Source organism: Sipha flava, unplaced genomic scaffold, assembly GCF_003268045.1.
Source record: "Sipha flava isolate LNK unplaced genomic scaffold, YSA_version1 0_pilon_pilon, whole genome shotgun sequence".
NCBI lineage: Eukaryota > Metazoa > Arthropoda > Insecta > Hemiptera > Aphididae > Sipha > Sipha flava.
The window spans coordinates 7,323,667-7,350,633 of record NW_020271713.1 but is presented as its reverse complement, the minus strand read 5'-3'; the positions used below and the strand labels follow the sequence as shown (position 1 = coordinate 7,350,633).

At 27.4% G+C, this 26,967-nt stretch overlaps 1 protein-coding gene across 2 annotated transcripts in view; it reads left to right on the top strand.

Moving 5' to 3' along the window:
* Positions 1-26,967, top strand: part of LOC112680016 (sex peptide receptor) — a 241,958-nt gene that overhangs the window by 155,845 nt on the left and 59,146 nt on the right. For both annotated transcript variants that reach the window (XM_025550093.1, XM_025550027.1), the window contains exon 3: positions 8,508-8,688. In XM_025550093.1, coding sequence (XP_025405878.1) covers positions 8,508-8,688 — 181 coding nt within the window. The remainder of the gene's footprint in view (positions 1-8,507; positions 8,689-26,967) is intronic.

Sequence of the window (26,967 nt, the reverse complement as noted above, 5' to 3'; positions counted from 1 at the left end):
ATTTCATCCGGAGGCCAAGTAATGATATATAGTTTTAAAATACAGCTAATATCACATGCTTCGACGTCCTTAGTCCCTCTCCCGATTTAGCCCAAAGCTACAAGAAACTGAACTTATTTTTAAACATCAATTTCGTTCCGCTAATAAAGCATATAGACATCTTACCGATTTTAATTGTAAACATATTTAAGTCACTTGTACACCGATACTAGACAAAACCTTGTCTGCTATATTTTGGTGGTGCATTATTTAATTATTAAGAATAATTATTTTGTAGCTATAAATCTAATGTCCAGTAATAATAATATGAATATACTTTCATTAAAATCAAACCCATTTGGACCGTGGTTGTAACGGGAAACACGAGCACAAACACACAAAACAATTAGGTAAAGATAATTGAAATGAAATATATTAATAATAATAATAATAATAATAAAATACAACAAAAGAACAATTTTGTTAATTTAATATTGATAATAATGATACTTTAAAAATTGTATAGAAATTTTTATTTTTCCTTTGTAGAATAATCACACATATACAGTCACAGTATTAGTATAAAAAAAAAAAATTATAAAGAAAAACAATAAAAGAGAAAAATATAAAATTAAACAAAAACCAAATAAATGTCAAAATGACAGATTAAAGTAAAAAGACCACGAAGACGGCAAAAAGCAGACAAGCGCCGCCGTCGTTCTCGACGGTCGTCACACCGTCCGCGAACGCTTCGGGGCTCATCGCCGACTCCGAAAACTGGTTCGATTATCTATCGGGCGTCCCGATTGATAATCGAACGAATGGTGACACCAAGGCAAAGGGGTATAACGGATGAGATCACGGTATTCGTGTGACACGACCGTGTCATGGTGGAACGATGATATCCATCGCCTATTCCACTGTGACTTGCAGTGGTCTGGGATAGTATAATCATGTAAAGTTTCATGGAACATGAACAGCTATGAAATAACAACGTGACACACGTTTATCCTTTTACTTTTAAAGCATAAGACTTACAATTACATTTGCAGATTGATCATTCTTGTAATCTTATACAATTTTGAACAATAATTATGTCATTTTAGAACTGATGGAATAAATTATATGTATGTAATATAGGTGATTGCGTATAGTCAATATATATATAACGTAAAAATGACATAAATTACATGTTAAACGGCTTATTATTTTATTGGAAGCATTTTAAATCATAATACATTAAAAAATGACATTTTTTCGTTTTTATTAAATGGTTTTAAATAAAACTTTAAAAATAATTTGGTTTTTTTCATTCATATTATGTAATAAGAGAAATAATGTATTAAGTTTCAAATATTACAAATTTAATAAGTTGTATTGTTTTGGATAAATTAAATATTTTATAAAATCATGAGTAAATTTATTTTATTTTTCGAAAAATCTTTTAAAAACATTAAAATAGCATAACAGTTAGAAAAAATATTCAGTACACAAATTAAATATTAAAATATACACGAATATATCGTGTAACTGAAATACAACTATCAACAATAATATCTAATCATTCAATTTTTCGTTTTCGACATTTTTTGATATTTTTATTGTTATTTTTAATTTTTTTTTTTTTTTATAAAAACCTAGTAAGTTTAGTATAGTATCCCTTTAAACTATTAACAAACAGTTTTTTTTTTTTTTTTACTATCAAAAATAATCTTAAGAAATCACCTAATCTCACAATTAACTCAAAATATAAAACAAAAGATAATAATATTGTTCGTAGAACAATTAAAACTACCTCTCGATCGTGATAATCATACATAGGAACTTATATATTTAACTCCCTGCTCGTGGAAATTCGAAATTTGAAAATTAAATTATTACAAATATGCTTAACAAATGATTGATGCAACAAACTGTAAGCTTAATGAAAATATTGTTATGGTTATAAATTTGTATAATTTTTTTTTTTTTTCTTAATCATTAATATTTATGTTATTTTAAAATTTGAATTGTTTGTGCATCATATTATATAATTAATATTGTCCATTATCAGGTAAATAAAAATCGTTAGAATAATATTAAAAAAACATTTATTAGATGAATATCCATGAGCCCCACACAAGCATGGGGTCCCACACCAACATCAGTGAGACCCATTATTATGTTGAAATAAAAATAAATAAATAGTCGCTGCAACGAGTTCATCGCGATCGCCTCAACGATGGCAATGACGGGGTAAGAGATAGTGAAGGTTAATCGAGTTTTTATTGTAATTATTTACCGTACCTAACATATGGTATTCAATACATATTTTTTGGTCACCAAGGATAGAAACATTTATCCATTTATCTCACACCACACTATTTCGTTTATGCCTGACGGCAACTCATATTGCAAAATAAAATATTGTTTCTCTGACTACAATACGTCCATAATAATTATTTTTGTCGTGTTATGCATTTTGAGGCGTTGCTCGTTGGTAATGCGATACTAGTATTGAGTTGAAAAATTTAAACTAATAAATGACGATATTATGCTTAAATAGCGGTCTTTGAAATTTATCTTAATATAACTTAAATATAAAAAAAGAACGTTCCACGGTGTTAGGACTTTCTAAAGTTGTAAAAACTAATGAAACTACATTATATCCTATTACCAGTAAAGTATGAGCACGGTACGACACTTTGTGCTAATAAATTTTATTGTAGATTCGTGACAGTTCGTTACGTTTTAAAAACCAAAACTGTCATTATAGTATAACGAGAGTTGGCGTAGAGCACTATGATGCATTTAAAAAAATTTTTATAATTGTTTAAAGTTTCAACGGAAAAAATGTTATCCATATAAAGCTTCTTTTTTTTATGAATGCGAGCTTTCATCGTTTCAAAACGATAAAGTTTGCAGTTCAATATCACGTAAAGAATTGGAACGTTTCGGTAATTATTATGATGAATACTTGGTCATAAAAATTAAATCAATGCACATTATTAACAAAATACAATAAACAATTTCTAAACCAACATGATTAACAGGGTCACGTTTTATTTTTTTGAAGTTTTTTTTTAGTTCTCTAATTTTTGTGAAGCAATTGAAAAATTTCTTCCAGATAATTATATATTACTATCGGATGGAAAAAAATTCCATTAACTCGTAGATACTGTTTATATATTTATGAAATAATTTAATTATAATTTAAATCGCTTCTGAATTTATCTATCTCTGGTTCCGTATAGTTTCTTCTGCAATCATGAAAAACATGAAATTTCTGATTCATTGCAGAATTTTAATTTGTATTTTTACATAATTTACTTTGCACTTAATATATATAATAAAATATTAAATATAATTCATATAATAGTTAAAAAATCAACAAATTTTGTGATTTTGTAATGTAATTTTTATTGTTATAATTATTATTATATTTACGAAACGCTTTTCCATTACTATGCTAATTTTTAATAAAATTCAAACGTCATCAAAACCTCCTGGTTTTCTTATCACGTCTATTCATAGCGTAGCCAGTTCAAAGATAAACATTTATAGAATGAAGTATAAAGTATTTATGGCTGAGGACGATCCGTATTTATATAACTGTAGTTTCCGAAACCAAACCGAAATAAATTTCGTTCGGAAGATGTTTGGTGTACGAGAAACTATACGCACACTTTCGTCAGGTGCACCTATGTTACGTAAACATATATTGCGCGACACTAACACTTCTTCTGTTCGTTCAACTCACCGTTCAACCCCGTTCGTCGGCCGTGTGCGGTATATTATTATGCGTCCGCCACAATTTATTTCCAACACTCTGATTACTCACAAGCGTGGTGCACAGGGAATGTAATCTTTGATAAGTTCAGATGGAAAAATCGTGAAAAAAGGCTTACGCGAGCTGTTCTGAAAAATCAAATGTAAACAGGCAGCCGCCGCTACGAGAAGCGTTCGTATTGTTATTTCTCAGCAGAATCCAGGTAGAATACGATGCGATGCTCTCTATTGTTTTTCGATTTCAATATAATCTCGTGTGATTTCCGTCGTATCCATTAAACAGGAATAAACTCCGATCTGGAATAATTGACAGGTCTGTGTCTCGAGCAATATTCAATAGTTATCTATATTGTATACATAATATAACCAGTCGGGTAACAGCACTGTAACCCATATACACAACACAGGTTGTAAACATACCTCGTGTCTTATGATCGGGGCTGATGTTATAATAACATCTATTTTGGCATAATTCACGAGGCGGAAAATAATATTTGAAAGCATTAATCGCGCACCGTAACGGCGATATTCGGTTATTTATATAGTTAATCGGTAAGGAATTCGTGATCAGTATTCACAGCAGGCATACTGTACAATAAATTGCTGGACGACATTTTCATATTATTATTTGTAATAAAAACTTTACATTTATGACACGAAATTTAAATATTAGAAAGCAATTGAGATTAAAAGCTGTACAGTGATCAGATGTTGAACCATTATCCACCTCACATCTCTCCGGAACATAGTGGACCATTATTAGTAAATTAAAACATGTAAAATAAATGATATAACGAATGTTGTTAATTATTGTGGAAATCGTTTAGAATACAGCTTGGTTTAAACATATGACGGTTTCGTGAAAAAAAATCAAACTTGCTTTTTTACATCTTTATAAACAATTTTCCAGCAGTTTTTTTTAACTTCAACATACATCGAGACGAGTTAAATTTACATTAAAAAATATAAAAATTTAATATAGCATTGACCTAAAACTATACATGAAACTTTTTATCAGATGCAAATTCAAAATCGTTCGTATCAGGAAAATTGGTACATGTCTATTATGTATTTACATTATTATAATAGAAATATTTTCAATTAGTTATACTTATCACATTTTACACATTTTAGTCCAATAAATAAACAATCTGCATGTAATATTCGACTGTCTAAATTTCAACTTAAATTTAAATGCCAATTCAAGTATTAAACATAATTTCCGTACACGTTTACAAAAACTATTAGAACCTAAAAAGTAATTACATAACGAAATTGTTTAAGATGATATAAATTTTTCGGTTTTCTTATACTATAGGATCACACGAGTGAATACAAATAATTTTAAAATATTAAAAATATCCACATGTATAAAAATCATCAAAACCGAATAATATAGGCGTCTGAATAAATACAGTTAACCTTTGACCTGATCGGAATTTAAAATAAAAACTTCTTTACCTTTATACGAAATTAATTAATATTATTATGAAAACTATATACATAAACTTAAGTTAATGAACATTTTCCCTCGGTCTTTTAAAGTATATTAAAGTATACTTTATTAGGTTAGGTTAATGTTAAAGGTTAAAGTATATTTTATTTTAAGCTAGCAAAATATATAGACCACATATACCTATACCTTTATTAATACCTATCTACATCTCGCTTTGTCGTCCAATGTATAATATTTAATTTCAAACGTTTAATACGGCATTAAAATGCATTACATTCATTGAATTATTATCAATTGAATACATTATAAAATAAATACAGTTAACAGTTATTTAAATACATAAACACGATTATTTGATGAACTGAAATCATAAGTAATGTTAGAATATCACAACATTTTTATAAGAAATAGTAACATTCAGTATTTTTTAAAGTAGTTTATTCGTTTTAGGATAACTTAATCTAACCTAGGAAAGTATAGAATAAATATAACACCGCAACATTTTATTTTTCTCAAGACTAAAAAGTGATTAGTATTTGTGGATACAGATAAAGTATTAAATATGCTCACATTATACCAAAGTCCTAAAGTTTGTAATGATTTACTAATGAAACTTTTTTCACAACCTCGAAGTAGTACTTTAGTAGAGAAAATATAACTTCGAGGTATTTTTGGAAAGTAATTTTTTTTTTAATTTTATACATATAAAGCCCATATAAATTAAACCTAATAATATTCTTTTCTGTTAAAACAGTGTCAAACATGAAGGAAATAATACTTACGCAGAGATCATATTTTAAAATATAACCATCACGCATCATGGTTTTTTTAAGTACATATTCATAATCATTAATGTGTGAATATTTGCTGTAGAATTTAATTGTTGAATTTAGATAAATTTAAAACTTTATTTTGACTAACAAGAACAATGGTATTTCATTAGTAAATATGAGTCCGTAGTCTGTAATTAGGTCCATATTTTATCTCCTCTAGTTTGTACGAACCTTTCCAAACCTAACGTTACAAATTAATAATGGACTTCATATTTTAATACGGTTATATTTATATTTTGTACTTCAGAATAAAAATATTATAACTAAATAGTAAGTATAATTTTTGGTTTTAACTAAATATACTTACATTATATATAGAATATAGAAATATTATAGAAACTAGCTTTAGTGAATAAGACTAAAGGTAAATATGTACATGTATAGCAAATGTATTGATTTAATTTATACTAAGTTAAATTTTATATTTTTAACAAGAATTTGTAAAAGGGATTTAATAGAAAATGAACGTTTTAGTTTTTTAAAGCAATTGATTATATCATATTTCACGTTTTATTTAAAATGGTCTTATTGTTCTAATTATTTCTTTTCTCATAGAAAATGTTTGATTTTTATAAAACCTAAGATGTTTAAGAAGTTTGTTTTGAAAAAAAAACGTTTTATGAGAAAGTAGAGTTATATTTTAGCAGGCGTCTCGTCTCATGAAATACTATATATATATCACATACTAGACAAAAGTGTTATTTATAAAATATTAGTTGAAAGTTAAAACGTTCTAAGTAATAAAATATTTCGTTCAACTCATTTCCTCTCAAATAATGTCAATATTTATAACTATTTACAAAACAAGAGAATTTTTATAGTTTGAAACCTCTAAATTAACATGAAAAAATATTATTCTTTACTAAACATTGATCTTGCGATAAGAAGCTTTTGACAAAGTTTAATAATCTTTTCGGTTTTGCGTTAATTATTAAATTAGCTCATCAATTATTGTGAATAAAAGCTTTGTGTTAAAAGTTAAAATACAAAAATAAAATTTAAAAAAATAAATATTTGGTTGTTGATTGTAGTGATATAACATAAGGTTGATTATATACATTTTTTAATGTTTGATATAGAAAATTGAAAGTTGCTCAAACAAATAACACATGTAGACATTAAATGTATAAGTTTCTATTTTTAATAGGTTATTAAGTTATTTCTCTGGAGCTTATTTACTCATCGATAGAAAAATTGGAGGTTTTAAATTCGTAAGACTATGATGTACACAATACGCTTATGGGGTATTTTGAGGGCAATTGTATTTAATTGATTCTGTAATTTGACCTCATTTTGGGAAAATTACAAGTCACGTAATTTGGTAATTAAATTCGAAAGCGATTAGCGACTTGTTTATAATTGCTGTTTTCTCATCGATATGCGTTCACTTCCACACGTTTAATGACTCTTCTTATATATAATTTTAAAACGTTTCAGCCAACCAATATAATACAAATCACATATATTTCTACAAGTTTTGAAGCCAACGATGAATTATTGTTTTACATACTTATAACGTGTTATTATTCGAAGTTTATTTATTTAATTTTAAAAAAAAACACAAATACAAACATTCGATATCCAAATTGTAAATATATATGAGTATAATGCTATAATTTTTTCGTTTTTTGAATAAATATAATTTTGTTTTTGAAATTTGTGAAATTAACGTGAGTTAAATATTATTATTAAAAACTGTTGACTACGTATTTTACTACTTACATAACATTCGAATAATCGAACTTTTGGTAATATGTAATTAGATACGATGAGTTGCAGAATATTGCACATGTGAGTAAACGCAATTCCTCAAACACACGTATAAAATGACTCAGATGTATAATAATAATATGTTAAACGCGTACTTTGTTGTGGAATAATTTACGGTGAACTGGAGGGTGCAACAGAATAATAGAACTTTAATAAGCCTTTCCGTAAAATACACTCATTTATGATAATACATGTTCATACCAACTTATATATAACAATTGATTATTATTAAACTTTATGACATGCTAAAATCCGTTACGGATAGCTTATTAATTTTTGTTTCGAAACAATCCGCAAAAAGAGCAAAATAGGTACACAAGTAAATATGAAAAATATACGTTTTCCATTTGAATATTGTTTTCGTCAGTTGACTCGACATACACTGTTTGCTAAATATTATTACGAGCATAAGTTTTTTCGGATTTTCTCGTCGCTACAGACGAAAATTCTACAATTCAAATGATATGCATTCGTCTCTTATACAAGTGTCGCGTTACGCAACGGTGCGACGAAAAAGTATGCACACGATATTGGTGTCGTATCGGACGATTTCGAATTGTCCGAACAACTGACCGAGTCAATCCATTCCTTTGTGTTAATCACTTGAACTGTATTGAGTTTGATGACAAGGCAAACAATGTTGGGCGTTTGTACACAGCACACGTTGCAGTGATATAATAATCTACTTTTTCTGTATACAGGTACATATACGTATGTCATGCACCGGTGGCGAGAACGTGGTGCACCATGCCTAGGGTTCTGAAATGCGTCGCCTGGATATCGGTAATGGCATCGTTGCATCAGTCAACCAGATTCGTGGACAGGACATACGAACCGATCAGAATATCGTGGAGAGGACAAGACTCGGTCGTCGTGTGCAGGGTAAGTACATATTTTCGATATCATGCATACCGACGTAGTGAAAATCCGTGTGTTTTAATTTAATTTCAAATGGTAACCGTATCAATACGTCGTCTCGTCAGAAATCGTTATCTCGAATACGAGGTTTTATTACGTTTGCTCGCTTCCCCGGTCGATTTATGTGCATTAATGAACACATGTGGCAGTTATAAAAACAGTGTTATTGTTAAAAAACAATTATAATACAAAAAAATATAAATATATATATATATATATAAATTATTTTTTAAATTGAAAAAATATATAAGCACGTGTGTTGCAACCAAAACTCTGCATTGCTAAACCTGTTATGCAAATCCCAACTATTTGTTGTACAGAGTATAAAATTATAGAAGTACAATTATGCTTAAAACGACGTAATTATTATTGCAACTTTTTTTTTTTTTAAGTAACATTTTGAAGTTGATTGTATAATTTTTATTGTTCACTATTTGGTTATTGATTTTTAAATTGAAAAATTTATTTTTCCCGTAATTTTGAAGAGAACAATTACGAATCCTACCACTGCGATAACGCTAATTACGTTTCAATAACAAATTTTCCCTTACCTGTAATTCAGATATGAATATTAAAAGATAAATTAATATTGATATATATATATATGATACAGATGCACATAAATCGACTTAAGTGTTTTTTTGTTAAATCATAACGTGTGCAAGGCCGTACTCAGCTTCGGCGGACTCCGGACAAACTAAACCTTCTGGTCCCTCTATTTTTTTCAAAGAGGTTTTCCTGGTTTTGGTAGGGAAATTTTGTCTAATTATGTATAAAACTAATAATTTAATTATTTTAACATCAAATATTATCGCAACCATGCTATTTTAATATGTTTTATTTTTATCTAAACAATGTTGAAACTTTTTCAAAGAAAATTTAAATACTCGAATACATAAATGATAATATACAAAACGGCATAATAATATTAAACGTAATATTAATAATCATAACTTATATAATTAATAACCCTAAATTTAAAATAGTCTAGGGTTTTTCTTCTTGCGTTTCTCACTGCGAAATCATCAATGGCCCCATCCATGTCAATCGTCTTTGCCAGTTGAGCCTCCACTTCTAAAACACCTAAGTTTGAGAGTCTGTTGTCATTATTGATCATAATATATTCTTCACTTTTTTCAATGTTGAGAAAGATCGTTCCTCACTCGTAACAGTTGCAGGAATAAAGATTCGTAATGCAATACATAAATTAGGGAACATGTTTGCAAGATTATTTTTTTGCAAGTGATTCAGCAATTCTAAGGGACTTAGTTGTTTATACTCGTATCCAAAGTTAGTAGCATAAAATATATTAAGACTTTGTAGCTCATCTACTAAATCTTCTTGTAAATCATTATTATACTTCAAAACCAGATTTCTAGATTTTATTTAATTTCTCCTTCTGTCATATATTTAAACTCCCAAAAAATCGAGAAGATATCAATAATTGTTTTCAGTGATTCGAATCGTTTGTTTATATCTGTAATTACTTCATCCAAAATTACATAAAATACATTTCTTGATAAGATGAAAGTAGAATATAAGTATTCAGTCGCTATAAATGGTTTTCAAATAATTGAATAGTCTTGAATGTTTTCGATGTATCGAATGATTTGCAAGTGCCCATTGGTCGATACCTAAGCTTCAGCAGGGGCCCGTTTAAATTAAATTTTTTTTTTTTTTTAGATCCGGACCAGTCATAATTTAAAAGTTGTTTTTTTTATAAGCCCGGGCCCCTCAAAAATAGGTTTAGAGTCGGGCCCCAGACAAATGATCCGAGAAAATTGGTCTGAGTACGGCCCTGAACGTGTTTATGCATTCGATTAACGTCAAAGGACGGAAATGATCCACATGTTAAAACTTTCTGGTGACCGCTATATAAACTACTTCTACACATTTACATTCATATATATATATATAAATAAACGCAGAATGTAAGTTAATATGCTGATGAAAAACGAATAACTACTGTCAGCAACATGTAGACTAATGTTTCTCGACCACTATATCGGAAGATATACACCTAATATATTAAACGACACAAAACGAACATAAACATTTTTGTTATTGATATTTTTTTATAATTAAATATGATTCGTACCACTTAAAACTTCAATGTACTTCATTATTCCATATTATTTCTTATTAATATATATATTAATAAATACAATTACTATTGCGATATTGAATGAGGTTTTTTTTTTTTTTAGGGGAGTGGGCATTACTTTTATTGATCTATGATATGAAAATATATGAAAATATACTTTAACTATGCGTCGTCGTGCAATAATGCAAAGGTCGAGAAACACTTGCCGCAGACGTATGCGTTTAAAATCCGTTCGAATAATTACCTACACGAGCACCATTGCAGTAGGCATTATAAAATATGGTTTCGTTTGTCCGCGGCATTGATAATAATATTTATGCGTTGGCTGTGCCGCTCGAACGGGGTAGGGAATAATAGCATATTGAAAGCATTATGATTTATTGTAATATAAACGATTAGATTATTTTTCGATCTCGCACGTACTACGTTTTGCTGTTTTACGCTTCTGCGGCGAATTAATCCGCGGTTAAAAATCGACGCCTTTAATAATAACGTGTTTTTTGTGCATGCATTTTCATCGCCATTGGTCGGAGAATATACGTCTGATAATGGTCCGGCTAATGTAGTGTGAAAAATCTTTTACCTTTCTACCCCTGACTCGTCAGTTATACTTAATGTTCCACCTCCAACCGCCCATCATTGTTCGACCGTGCGCCCGAACGTTTACATTCAATAATAATAATAAAAAATAAAATAACCATCCATCGCACGTCTTGATAATATTATTTTTTCGCGGTGAATTGCACCCTAGTAGCTCGAAAATCAATTGTCCGTGCATGTTTTTCTGCGCATCAATATTAATATTGTGTTACAATTTCAGTAATATTGCACGTGAACTATTCAATATCAACAATATATCAATACAATTACTTATTCTGTACGTAGTGTTGCATGTTATAAAAAGTAGCTGCTTCACCATTCGGTTGAACAGCAACCGATAGCGTATGTTGTGTATACTATTACTTGAATTTTTGAAAACGAATCGAATTTGAAAACTTGTATTTAAAAATTATTAAATATTTATAACTAATAAGCATCAGTTTAAAAAACAATTATAAATTAATACGATTGTAATACGTATAAGTCAACTCAAATAAATATAAGAACTACACCTATTGTTAGTATTAAACAAAATATAATAATAATTAATAATCAACATAACATATAGAAATTAAAGTTTTTTTTTTTTAATTTTTGCTATATGGACATCAAAACGACGGAACATGTTCCATCAATGATGGTTAAGGGAACCATTTCACGAAATATTATCCATATTGTGTAATTACGTGAAGTGGAGAAACCGCGGTTCCATTTCGCAAAATAGATGAAAACCTTGTCCATTTCGCGAAACGTACAATAACGTGATATGGATGCGACAGATACACTATTGCAATGTCTATATAATTTATATTGCTAATTGCTTAATTCATTTTTCGATTAAAGTCCAATGCTTACAAATAAATAATTCAATGCCCACGCGATAAAATACATATACTCGATTTCAATTTCTAATCAACATATTTTACGATGAATTTTAAATAAAATGAAGCTCTCCAAGAAATGGAGTGAACAATTATGTAGAGCAATACGTAATAAGAATATAAAATAACATAATCTAAATTTCATACGCTGGAATTTAAATTTGAAAACATAAATATATTGTTCTTAATTTTTTTAAAATTGATGAAATATCTCGACCTAAATAAATTGTAGTCACACATATTGATATTTCAAATCTGTATTTTAGAAATAAAAATTCAATCAATCATACTTGAATTTAAACTGAATAAAATTAATTTCAAAGTGCATCTATTAATACTTACATTCGTGCAACACCCGTTGAAAAATGTTTTAAGAAAAAAAATTCGAAAAATCGTCCGTGAACTCGCTTAGAAAAAACATTGAGTTTATGCGAAATGTTCCCGAAGGAATTTTCTAGGTTTTATTGTTTGTCACAACACAAATATGTACTGGCACAGGAATTACAGATTCATGTCAAAGTTGAAAATATTTTCTCTTAACTTTCCTTTGTCATAGCGCACAAACGTGCTTGCACGAAAGAAAATCTTTATTCACGAGCTCCATATTTAAAAGTGTTTCATAAAAACGTAAGTTTTTCATGCATTTCATGAAAAACCTTACCGATGCTCTTCTTATGTACCAAATATGTCAAACCTTTAAGTAAACCTTCATATTAGAATTTAAAAAGTATTATATAAAAATCGGAGTATTTATTGTCTTTCTATTATTTTTTATAAAAGTAAATAAATTATTACCTATATAAGTAGTTTTCGTTGGATCTATATGTGGAGTTTCTTTTACTTAATTCTTTAATAATGTTTATAGTTTTGTAGTTTTTAATTAAATTTATAAGGCATTGCAAATACATTCAAAATGTTTATGCTTTAATTAACGTGAAAACAAAAGTATTTTGCATTAAAATAGCATAAAACATAATAATATAAGGACAACAATTACACCGATCACGTTTTAATAATTATTAATAGTTTAAAGAATTATTAAATGATTAAATATATTTGTCATAAGAGTAATATTTCCTTTTTCAAATACATGTATGCCTTAAATAGTATATTGATGGTTTCTCGATTACGTTTTATTTTCAGAGTAAATAATATCTTAACACGATAATGTACCGCAATTATTAATAAACTAAATGCATGATTATTTCCGGTACGCTAGAATAAAAAAAATTAAATCGATGAAAACAACAAAAATTTAAAATCTGTATGGTATGTTTATAACTCCAAAAATGTCAAATGTGTTCACTTTTTGATGCGAATAAAATAACGTTTTAATAATATTAAAATATATAAAAATATATTACATTGATAAAAACTTCATTAATTTCCGATTTTAAATGTGTGTAATAATATAGCTATAGCTGAATTCCATTTTTTATATAACTATAAGTATCTAATCATTAATGATATATTTTTAGATTTTGAGTGCATCGAGGAATATACACAATGTTTTTACTGAAGTGTGTTTTTTCTTTTTTTCTGCTGTTATCGATTTCGACCGGAGGGATTGGCCATCAGAGTAATGTGAGATTTAATATAGAAAATGTTGTCTAGTAGGTACTTTAAAGGGAATAACTGTAAGAATTTCCAACATTTTTTTATTAATGACTGTAAAAAACTGAAAAAAATTAATTAATAAACTGCAATATTTACAGCATATAGATTTTTAGTAAATTTCAATATTGATTTTAATCGTCACTTAAAAAAAAAAAAAATTAAAATCGTAAAAACATAATATTTGTACTGTACGCTTATACCCCACCGTTTGTTATAAATCAGCGTTTTCTCAATTTTCTCCAAATTGCAACCCTTAAAATAGATAAAAAATAAAATCAATCACCACATTCCCCCCCCTTTTATTCCTTAGTAAAACTAATTTAAACTTTATTCTAATTAATAAATCAGCTTTACCATTTATATAATATAAAAGTGTATTTATAGTATGAACTAACTTTTTCATTTTTATCATTATGGTTATGAATTAATTTTTTATTTTGAATGTAAATAAAATTTTGTTTGTATACATCAGCATTTAATTAAATATGACCAATGTCACCCTTCATCTAAGGGTTCGTGACTCCTAGGTCGAGAAACGCTGCAATTGCTGTTATATTTTTCAGAATAATTTTTTGAGATATTTATAGATAAAATAAATTATCGTGATTTAATAGCTTCTTATCGAAAATTACTTTAGTTTGACAGAAAAGTGAATACAAAGTTCCATATATGAATAAAAATCTAAAACTGATTAACACAAAAAAAAAAAAAAAAAATCATGCTTAATTATAAAAATACAAGTAATTGAATATCAAACTGATCAAAATTCGTTAACTCCGTCTATCATCTCAAACATTTATTTGTTTTCATTAGTGACGCAAAATTAATCAACTCCATAGTAAATACCAACAAGGAAACGTTATGACCGCCGAGGTGGTTCCGAAAATCCGTCGAATAAAATAATTATTATTGTGTACTCGCGACTAGAAACCTTTTGTTTTTTCCTTAAGCGTATCTACCATTAACTAACCCATTTACTGTTGAAATGCGACCCACTAGACCAAATGACCATGATAAAACACTAAAAACAACTCGACTTGACACAGCGTCGTGGCCGGTGCCCACAGTAGAACGAGACCGACGTTGACGAACAGCCTGTGAGACTAACGGTTTTCCACCAACTAATTGACTTGACCTACACAGCACTTGCACAGCATCATGTCGATCTTGTATGACTTTAGTTTTTTCTATCTGAAACAACTCGACTCCGGTTTATGAGTGGAAATGATTTTCAAAAGTATGTCTCGGGTTTAATGCTACAAAGATCGACGACGATACGACCTACAGTACGAGTGCGGGACGCGTGATCGTGATAATTTCTGTACATCTATAAATAAAACAATCATTTATAAACAAGTTCTTGGCAGAAAAATCATAAAAATATTTAGTGTCAATTTCAAGTGGACGCTTCTTTTTTTTTTTTTTTTTTTTTTTTGAAGCAGAGAACATTATCTAATATCTATGATGTAGCGTTTTTATTTTTTCGATTACTTTTCACAATCATTTTTTTATATAGCTAAACAAAAAACTAAGTATTTTACAAATATCAACATATAAAAACAGTAAAGCCATTATTTTAGTGAAAAAATAAAAAGTCTACATCACTGATACTGTTATTTTCTTAAAAATAAAAATAATTAAAAATAATGGAGCCTCAACCATGAATTTACACTAAATTGTTTTATTCCGCGTAGACGTATTTTTACGCTTAAATTACTGGTGTATTGCGTCCTATTAATTAGAATATGAAACATCAATAATTAAAATTTAAAATACTTTATTCAATGAAACAACGATGACATTAATTTGGTGTATCTAATTAAGGTAATATGTAGCTTACGTATTTTGGTAATAAACCCAAAAACATCATTATAATTTTACCGTATAACGTTATTTTTTTTTTATTTTGATTATTATTTTTTTTTAAATTTTTCATTGTATTTTCACTGTTTCGCAAATATTTTATCATGGTCAGCGACCTTACTAAGTTAACGAATTGATTGATAGTTACATTGTATCAGAGCCAACTTGTCCATGGTAGTCACATATGCTCGCCATTCGTCTCAACTGTATGCTTTTCTGAATCCGTTTCTAAAATAAGAATAATATTAATGTCCTAACTGTTAGAACTGGCACCAAATGAATGCTGTACATTTGTACGTTATTTTTTTTTGTGTTCCATAAAATTTCCCCCCCCCCTTCCCCCGATCTAATACTTGGTGTATTAATACCGGTGAAGGTACTTATGAGTTAAGAAATTTTTACAAACGAACTCAGTCGACTGAAATAAAAATAACAATATCTATTTGAATCCTGATACATAAAACATATATGAAATAAAACTCGTGTAAAATAAATGTTACTTTCACTGAATAAGTAAACTCAACCTGACGTAAGCCCAAGAATGTTTTATACTTTAGTCTTTTACTCTTACTGTAAAATGAGTGTAGTGAATTGTATTAATCTTCATATTATAATCTTTCTCGAAATATTTCTGTAATTGAATATTAGGTTTCAAACATTTTTTTCTAACTATTGTCTTAAATATGTTTCTTTGTATTTATTCATCTATTAAAATATATTAATTAAAAATGTATTAGAGTAAAGCTTATTTAGTAATACTTGTGAATTTTATAGTTCTTTGACCCATATTTAATTAATTCTTACTTATTACTATATCAATTTATTATGTTTCATTAATATTATTTTATGACAATGAATAAGGTATATCAATGTTATAAAGTATATTTAATTATTTTATACTTATTATTTAATAACTATTTGTTGAAAGATAAAAAAAAAATGAATAAATAAATTAAAATAACATTGATCACAGATACTACGGACTAAAAATTAATATTAAAACCATAAAAGTTTTATATTTTTTTCGAAAATAATTTGTATATGAGTAAGTAATGTTTCTATAAAAATATACTGTAGTATGTATTAAAATAAATTATTTTTTTGGATTAAAAATGATTCACGAGTTTTACGCATCTTATTTTGATAGATTATCTTATATTTCGATTTTTGAATACATCAAATTAAATGGTTCACTATAGTTAACTAAATAAACTGACTTTTTATTGAATAATTTTTTTTAGTTATAACTACAAAATAATAATCTATTTAATTAGAATTTAAATTAAGTGTTTAAAAAGCATTAGAAATAAGTCCTTGCGTATAAAAATACAATATTTACAAAAATTTATTCAACGTAATTTTGATGTGATGTTAATATACGAGTATATGATATATGATAATATTCTAGTCTTTGTTGTATCAAGCTTACGATATTATTTTGTTTTAAACCGTCAATATACAGTATTTTAATAAAATATGATTCTGAACAAAATGGAATTAATTTTTACAATAAATTTCATATTCATTTATCTCTATAAACCATTGTAAATCTTCAAATTTGAATTACTTGCCCATCAAACACATGCAAATCAAATTTAAGTATTCAAACCTGGTGATAATGGCAGGTTAAAATTTAGTAGGTGACCTTATAATATACTAAGTATAATAAATACATTATTAAGAAAAGTTAAACTCCTGTATAATATGAAATTCCACAGTCAAATCGGATACAGGTATGAATGAAATATACTGCAGTATTGGTATTTTTAACTTGAATAATTAGAATTAAATCCTAATAACTATTATCGTTCAATCGATATTTATTGAAAATCCGATTCCAGCAACATATAATTTTATGACGTATACTATAATTTATTTTGGTTGAAAATAAAATTGAATTAAAAATTACGTATACAATTTTAAATCTAAAGTAAGAAAATTGAATTCTTAAAGAATTTCTAATTAAAAAAAATATAGCGGATTTTTATTAATTTGATAAAATGTAATATTTAAACGTTCCTATAATATGTTTTGTTTAATGAAGATCAATATTTTTTCATTAAATAGTAAAACAAATGTATGGGGAATTTTGTTTTAAATTTTCAAATGATTTTTTAAAATCAAAATTATTTTATCATTATTTTATTAAAATAAGCTAAAAATTATGATATTTCAACTATATATTAAGTACCTACCCTATATTATAAATATTTTAAATTAGATATCTTAAATTTCGTACAATGGGTTTTCAATTTTTCGCAAAACATTTTTTAATCAAATTTTAGTATATTAAGTATTAAGTAAATAAATAATATAATAAATATATTTTTTGGATTCTTAATGAAATAAGTCTTATTACCAAATGCCATCAGAAATCTTACAACCATTCAATTTAGATTTTAATTTTTGTAAAGAATGACGTGACGGATGGCTGTTAAACTTATTTTCTTTGTTATAATTAAGAAACTTACTAAAATAACTTGATGCCCTAATAATGACGAAACATACGTACAAATTCATCGTATATAATCATAATAAATCAAACACCAACTAACATTACTTTTATCCAAGTTCATTAATCAACATCCAATTGTTATCTTCTTTTACATTTTAAACACAAATATTACTAAATATCACTCGAAACTAAGAATTTAACTATAATGTATATAGACAGGTTAGGTAACAGGTTAGGTTAGGTAAAAGGAAAAAAGTCCATTACAACAAATTTTTTATTGCATGTATCTGTAGATTTATCATATATAATTCATATAAATTGACATTAAAAAATTAAAAAAGTTATAGGTTAATTGTTTCATAAAGCTATTATCACTTTTAAAATTTAACACGTCATATAAATTGAGTAAAATGACTGGAACATTTTAAAATATTTTTTTTTTTTTACTTTACAATAAATTACGTATATATTTTTTTTTTTTTTATTTCACTTAAAACATGTCATATGTTTTACCTAATTAAGCTTAAGGACTTTGAAGACCAGAAAAAAAATAAATATAATTTTAGTCAACTTTAATTTAAAGCTTAATAACTAAAATTACAAATTATAGAACTAAATTTACTTACAACTTCAATAAGGTCTAAGAATATAATTTAAAAATAAATCTACGCCATATATGAGTATTTGATTATTTAATTGTATATAGTTTTTATACTTAAAACCGTAAACTTCTTAAAATCAAGGAGAAGTAATACATATGTTTTCTAAAATATATAAATAATACAAATAATTAAAAATCGTTTGTTAGAAACATATTGAAATAAACACTTAATCGAATAATCATACAAATTAATAATAACAGAAAATTAGAACATAAATAAATTTGAGCACCAAAATTATATAGTATTTAATAATTTTTTGCATTCTGGTATGTTCTCAATAGTTTTTAAATTATATCAAAATATATTTCCTTCAAATTTACTTTGTTTCAATAATTCGTTTTCAATATTTTTTTTTTTTTTTTTTAAAAATTTAACTTTAGAAAATACAAGATATTTTTAATTTTGTTCTGTAGGATACGACATGATCTAGAAGAGGTTTTTATATTAAGCGTAACTTTTTTTTAAATTAGTAAATATATTATTGTTTAAGCAAAATATTTTTACTCAAATAAATATTATATATATATGACTCTGTTTATTAGTTAAACAGTATTTTAAACTTTATTTATATTTTATCAATGAATTTAAATATGTAATACAATTAAAAAAGTATTGACTGATATAAAATTTCTCGTTTACGTTTCAAACATTGTACGAGTGTTAAAATGGTTATTTACACAATATTATATATTTTTTAGAACTAAATTAATATATAATTGTATGCGTTATGTACATACGTTTAGGTTATTATTTTTTTAACTTTTCCTGTGCAATTAAAAAAAATGTTTGTGTTTATTATAATACGCAGTTTTTATGTGAAATTTTCACACTTATACATTAATAATAAAACGTTAAAGCTTCATATTCACCTCAATTAATCTCATCATTTTAATCGGCATACTCAACAATATATCTTAACTTTATTTATTTATATTATTTTTGTGCCTGAACATTTATGTAATAATCGTGACATCATTTTATCTTCTAATTAATTATTAACTTTATAATTTAAAATTAAGAATATAACTAAATTTGCACTACTTTTGAGGGTTCTTTCAATAAAAAAAAATTATGATTATAATGCATTGACTTACTGAATAATTTTTTTCTATTATCTCTAATGCATATATGGACAGCTAAATTCATATGATAAGACTTATTAACTTTTTTTAATTTAAAATGTATTATAAGATAACTTATTTTATTATATTTCTATTTTACAACTTAAATAGTTTTATGATAAATTTTAAGTCAACAAATTTTATTACAAACCATATAATAAATATTTTGTAATTTTATAATAATTTTTAATCAAATATCACTTTGAAAAATTAATTTGTAAATTACTAGTATGGAATTTAAATACGTAATTTATAATTATACCTAATTTAAAATAATTAGCATTTATCCAATTTTAATTTCTAAAACAAATTTGGAGAACACTTTGATAAGCTATTATCTTACAAAATAAATTAAAACTGTAAAGTATTTATTCAAAAGAGTATGTAATATCATTAGTTAGACAATGCAGTTGATGAATGGTGGAGTACTTATATAATTAAAAATTGGATGTAAAGGATTACTTTGTTATCGTTAATAAACTTACATATGCATCTGATTATTGATTATTTATATAATATTTCCAAGAAAGGTAGGAGACTTATTGGGCGATAGGTTACTGGAATGTCCAGGGATTCGCTAAAATGCAATAATAGTATTATAATTACAACTTTCATTAGAAAGGGAAGTATAGAATTTGGAAATTGATTTTGGTGACTAAACAATTTTAGAGAAAGTTGGACTTTTGTTTAAAAAGCAAAGATTTAATATAGTATTGGATTTAACCTATACAGAACGATTTAGGGGCAAGATAAAATGGTAGAGACAAAGAAAGAAATTTTTCAATATTTTTGTCGGGAATATTATTGTTAATGTGCATGAACATATTTAAAGACCTTTGAAAAGTATCTATAAGCTTTTTATCTATTTTACAGAAATAATCATTGCTATTTTTTAACGGAGCTTACCTAACCTAATTTAAAATTCATATTATAAATTGATTAGAAGAGAGTTATCATTAAAATGTATGTTAAACTACTATAAGTCATAGGCTCAAGGGATGGCATAGACTAATTTTATGTCGGGTGTTTGTTGCTTGATGACTTTACAGTTATTAAATTTATATATTGGTATGACTTTAATTGTTATTGTTATGGATGATATGTTGATTGGATTGGTTTGCTGAAAAGTTAGTGATTCTTTTTTATATGGTTCCCCTTGCAGTAATTCGGATGGTCTCCCTCCATAGAGGATGCATTTGGCAGATGGCTAGGTTGATTTTTCGCATCTGTAGTATGGGTGGTTACCACCACAACGGACGTATCTCGAAGAGAATGAGCAGTATTTTATAGGCATGCATATTTACAGAAAATAACTAGCGTCGGCTTGGAAATATTAACTTGTGATCTTCTATAATTATCTAAAAACACATTATCCGCCTTGTTTGTAATTCAGAACGTCTTTCATATTTCATTAATTTTTGTTCCGTCTAAGTGATCAAAGTTATTTCTTTATGGACTGTATATATTTTAATAAATAATTTCACTTGTTAAACATTAAAATATGTAAATTTATAGCTTTTACAGTTTTGGTAATAAATAATATCCTTTATAAATATCAATGTATTTGTAATTCACATATTTCCCAAGTTATGGACGTATATAATTAAACACTAAATTCCATACGAAATGACAATGAGAATAGTAAACTAATGTTATCAAATCATATTAAACCGAAGTAATATTCTAATTTTGTTTCAATAATTAGAACATTTGTATTTATAATTTACGATTAAAACACGAAACTACAATCAACAATTACAAAAACAATTTTATCAGTTAGGTATACAGTTTTTCTTGAATATTAATTTATAACTCTATATATCATTCGGTGTCCCGCACTTGAAATGTGTGCACGCGTAATTTTCGCTTCGTTTACTATTACATTTATCTATACTTAAACTGTGAAGTTTAAATTAAATTTAATCGTGTTGATTCCAAAAAAAAAAATTGTTCTTATAATAATAACCACGCACTCTTCCTCTCCAGGGACTTCCCCTTAACAGAGGAATCAAGCATATCGTGAGTATAACGTAATTATATAATGCCTTCCACAAATCCCCGAAATAACCCGTCATCGAACAAAATTACTGAAACCAAACACAAGATGAATTTTGCCCTAACAGATTAGATACTGGCCATAATACAAAATGCTAGATTACCCGCAATTAAAATTATAAATAAAAAAAAATTATCAGTAGATACTGGCATGGATTCAAGTCATGCCGAATCTGTAGATATCGATAATTGGCAATTAGAGTCACTTCACCTACTAAGCGTGTAATCTCTCCAGGAACGTCACTAAATCCAAAATTATCGAACAATCAAAATATTCTCTACTCCAAATCGTTACAGTTCTTTATGCGTCGAAAATAACATGAACAATACAAACAATACTGATACAGAAATGGAAAACAATGATATTAGTATCAGAACACCTCCACCCATATTAATTAAATCAAATATAAATAATTACCAACAATTCTGCAAAGCAATTAAAAGCCTAAGTACCTCACCTTTGGAATTTTTATGCGAAACTACGTCAAACAGCCTAAAACTTGTTACATCAAACTCAACATCATATAGAACGGTAATTAGATACCTGAAAGAAGAAAATGTTAACTTTTATATATATCAAATACATGAAGACAAACCTTATCGTGTAATTGTAAGAAATCTTCACCCCTTTACTTCAATTGAGTTTATCAAAGAAGAATTAGGGAACTACGGTTTCTTAGCTCGGAACATAACTAATGTTATTTGTTATCAATCAAAAACTCCCTTACCACTATTTTTTGTAGACCTTCAACCAGCTATCAACAACAAGAACATCTTTGAATTAAAATTCCTCTGCTATACGAATATTAGAGTAGAAGCTCCTAAAATAAAAAAAATAAATACCAAAATGTAAGAACTGCCAAGACTACGGTCATACGCGGTCATTACTGAAATAACATACCTCGTTGCGTCTGTTGTAGCGATCAACATATCTCAGATATCTGTACAAAAAGCAAGGACTTTCCAGCAAAATGTGCACTTTGTTTTAGTTATCACCCAGCGAATTATAGAGGTTGCCTTTCTCTCAAGAACATTCAAAATCTTCGAAACCGCCATTCTTTTCAAGCAAAGAAAAATCATCTCAACAATAATATCAGATATCAAGAAAATAATAATGTACCATTCCATCTCAATCATAACATTACCTCAGAAAATCAAAAAACACCCGCTCCAAACCTATCTTACGCTCAAATGGCTCAAACAAAAATACAAATACGCCAAAAAATCAATCCCACTTAGATACTACTACTCAACTAACTGCTCAACTTACATAATTTATAAACGAACTAAAATCATTAATTACTCTTCTCATTTCACTACTTACAAAAGTAGTCGACAAAGTCCTAGATAAAAAAAGACCTCAAACCCAATCAATCATTCCTCTTTATCAATATTCCTTTGGAATGACAATGGATTAAAATAACATAATAATGAACTTCTTTACCTTATCCACAATAAAATATGGATATAGCCTTTATTACTGAAAAACACCTATCAAAATCTGTAAACATAAAATTCAATGGCTACTTAACTATTAGAGCCATACATCCTGATGGTACGTCCCATGGGGGTTCTGCAATAATAATAATAAAATTCTCTTTTTTTTATAATCGAATGCAAAATATTAGTAAACCGTACTTGCAAGCGGTAAATATCAAAATAAAAATAAATCATTTAAACGTTACAATCTCATCAGCTTACTTTTCTCCAGGCCAACATATCACAGAATCCAAATTACAATCATTTTTCCAAAGTCTTGGTAGTTTTTTTATAATAGGTGGAGATTTTAATGCTAAAAATACCCAGTGGTGTAGTAGATACACTAATACAAGAGGTATATTATTTCATACTTCAATACTAAAAAATAAATTGTTATTTATTTCCCCTGATGAAGCAATTTATTGGCCTACACATGAAAACATATCGCTCGATATTCTCGAATTTTTCATAACTCAAATCCCAACTGGTTTAAAATAGCACATAAAAAACCTAAACCACCTATCATGTGACCATTCTCCCATAGAGTTAACCTTAGGAGCCCTACCTGTTACCGTCCCTGGACAGTCCCTTTCATCAGGCCCCATAGACTAGAAAATAATTCAACAAAAATTAGACGATTCACTGTCTCTCATTTTTCCACTTAAGTATTATCTAGATATAGACAACGCAATCTCTATACTTATCAAGTGAATTTAAAATGCAGTATTAAGTTCTTCTTTCCATACCTTAAATAATAACCTACCAAACTATCATACTTCACTTTCTCGATTCTTAGTTAATCTTATAAAAGCAAAACATCAGGCTAGATCATTATGACAAAGAACAAAATATCCTGTACACAAAACTATTTATAACCATCTCATAACTGATTTAAAAATTAAATTAGCAAAGTACAGATCCGAACAGTTTAGTAAATATTAAACTACTCTGAGTCCCAACAATGGCTCCTTCTGGAAAACAACCAAAAGTCTAATCAATCATCGTGATAATACACCTCTACTTGAACGACCTGACAAAACATTAGCTATTTCTGACGTAAAGAAAGCATATCTTTTTGGTAATCACCTATTATCTATCTTCTCTCCCATCCTGATCTAAATTCTACACCAGATCATGCCAATCTAGTAAATTAATTTTTTTCCAACCCTTTTCCCATGTTTCTACCTGCAAAACTGATTTCTCCTACTGAGATTGTTTCAGTAGTCCACAAGCTTCAGCCAAAAAAATCACCCGGTCATGACCAAATTACAAATAAAATAGCCAAAAACCTATCAAAAAAGTCAATCCTATTTCATTCTCTTGTCTATAATGTTATGCTTCGTTTGTCTTATTTTCCTCCTGCGTGGAAGTATTCAATTATCATTATGATCTCTAAACCAAATAAGCCTAAGCACCTCATCGGTTCTTATCGTCCTATCAGTTTACTACCCACTTTTGCAAAACTCTTTGAAAAATTAATTCAACATAGAATTACACCAATAATCGACCAACATAGCATATTACCAAAATCACAATTCGGGTTCCGTCGCAAACACAACACAATACACAAAATCCATAGAATCACAAATAAAATCTCAGCCTCCTTTGAGACAAAACAATTCTGCCCCGGGGTATTTCTAGATATATCTCAGGATTTTGACCATGTTTGACACGACAGGCTTCTGTTTAAACTAAAAAAATTCTCCCTTCACCATATTACTTAAGCATCAAGTCATATCTTGAAAATCGGTTTTTTTCGTCAGAAAAATAGTTATTCGACTGTTCATAATATTAAAGCTGGAATTCCTCAGGGTAGTGACCTTTCACCTATACTCTAAAATAACTTCGCCGCTGATATACCAACAACAAGCCAAACTCTTCTCGCCTCATTTGCTGATGATACAGCATAAATACTGTAATAAAATACTAATGTATACCTGAGTAAATATATTTCTTAAATATCCGGTTTATTTAAAAATGAGTACCAAATAACGGGCGAATGTAAGTTCCCACACGAGATATAGCATGTAAAAATTATCCCTAAGTATGCATACGTAAATTCCCTCGCGAAAAATTTACCGAACATAAACTTCCTTCCCCTTATTCAAACTTAGGACTGACAACTTGAATGTATTAGGAGTGGTTAAAATTTGTTTTGTTTCCATATAATATATAATAAAAATTAATAATATAACGTGTACGTATAGTACACATATTATTTTTATAGGTATAAAATAATAATAATTATTATGGACTAAAAGAATATTTACCTATTTTATTTACCTAATATTTACACTTAACAAGTTATAAAGAATTACGGCCATTTTTATAAATTGAGAAATTGTAATATAAACTGTTTGAATTTTAACTCTGTTAGTAATGGGCAAATACTGCAATCAATAAAATGAACTGTCCACACTATTTCGTATAATCTAGCCAATAGGTAATAAAGATAATTCTAGATAGAATGTAAGGTATACAATTTTATCGCCACTTGGGAAAATACCTAAATGTTGGTATATTTTTCGTCTAGCTTCAAATAAATTATTAATTCACGGATAATTTACCTTCAATTTTGTTTCTTAACTAAATATAAGAGAAGACATATGCATAAAAAAGGATTGAGTGTGAAAATGATATATAATTTGGTTACTACATTAACAATTTTTTGAGTTTTGAAATTCGTAGTGTGTTGAAAATTAATTGAAATAAAAACAAAACGGATACAATTGTTAAAGAGCTTATCTATCCGATTCGCCTAGTCTTAGATTAATAAAATTTTGCCATTTATAAATGAGTCCACTAAGGTGTTCCTTTGAACACATAAATAGCAAACGTATCAATACATATAAAATTTATATTATAAATGTACAGCGATTTCAACCTACTACACTAATAATTCGATTTTTGAATACGTTTTGAAATTTGATTATTCTCAGTAATTTCTCTCTAACCATTCTCACTCGTAAGCCGAATGTTCTTTTAGTTAATAGTAATGTTTAATATTTTTTTCACTCGTTAAACTTACAACTCAAATTATACGCTGTACAATTTACAATTTTAATTATATTGCATTTCAATGAACCGTCATACAAATATAAGCCGAGGTAAAAATATATACAATGTCCTAACTATTTCAACAAAATGTGATCATGGAATATTGTCAAAATAATATAAAAACACAACTTCAATCATAAATTACTTCGATAAACACATTTTTTGTTTTTTTGTTTTTTCATGAAGATTCAAAACAAATATAAAGAACTATTTTCTGGATTTTATCGTTAATTACGAAATTTATATTTTTTATTTTAGTTGCATTAGACATTGCTTAAATTAATTTTTCATTTATTTTGACTATTATTACTTTCATTAGATTTTTAGTTCTCTAATATTATGGATGTAT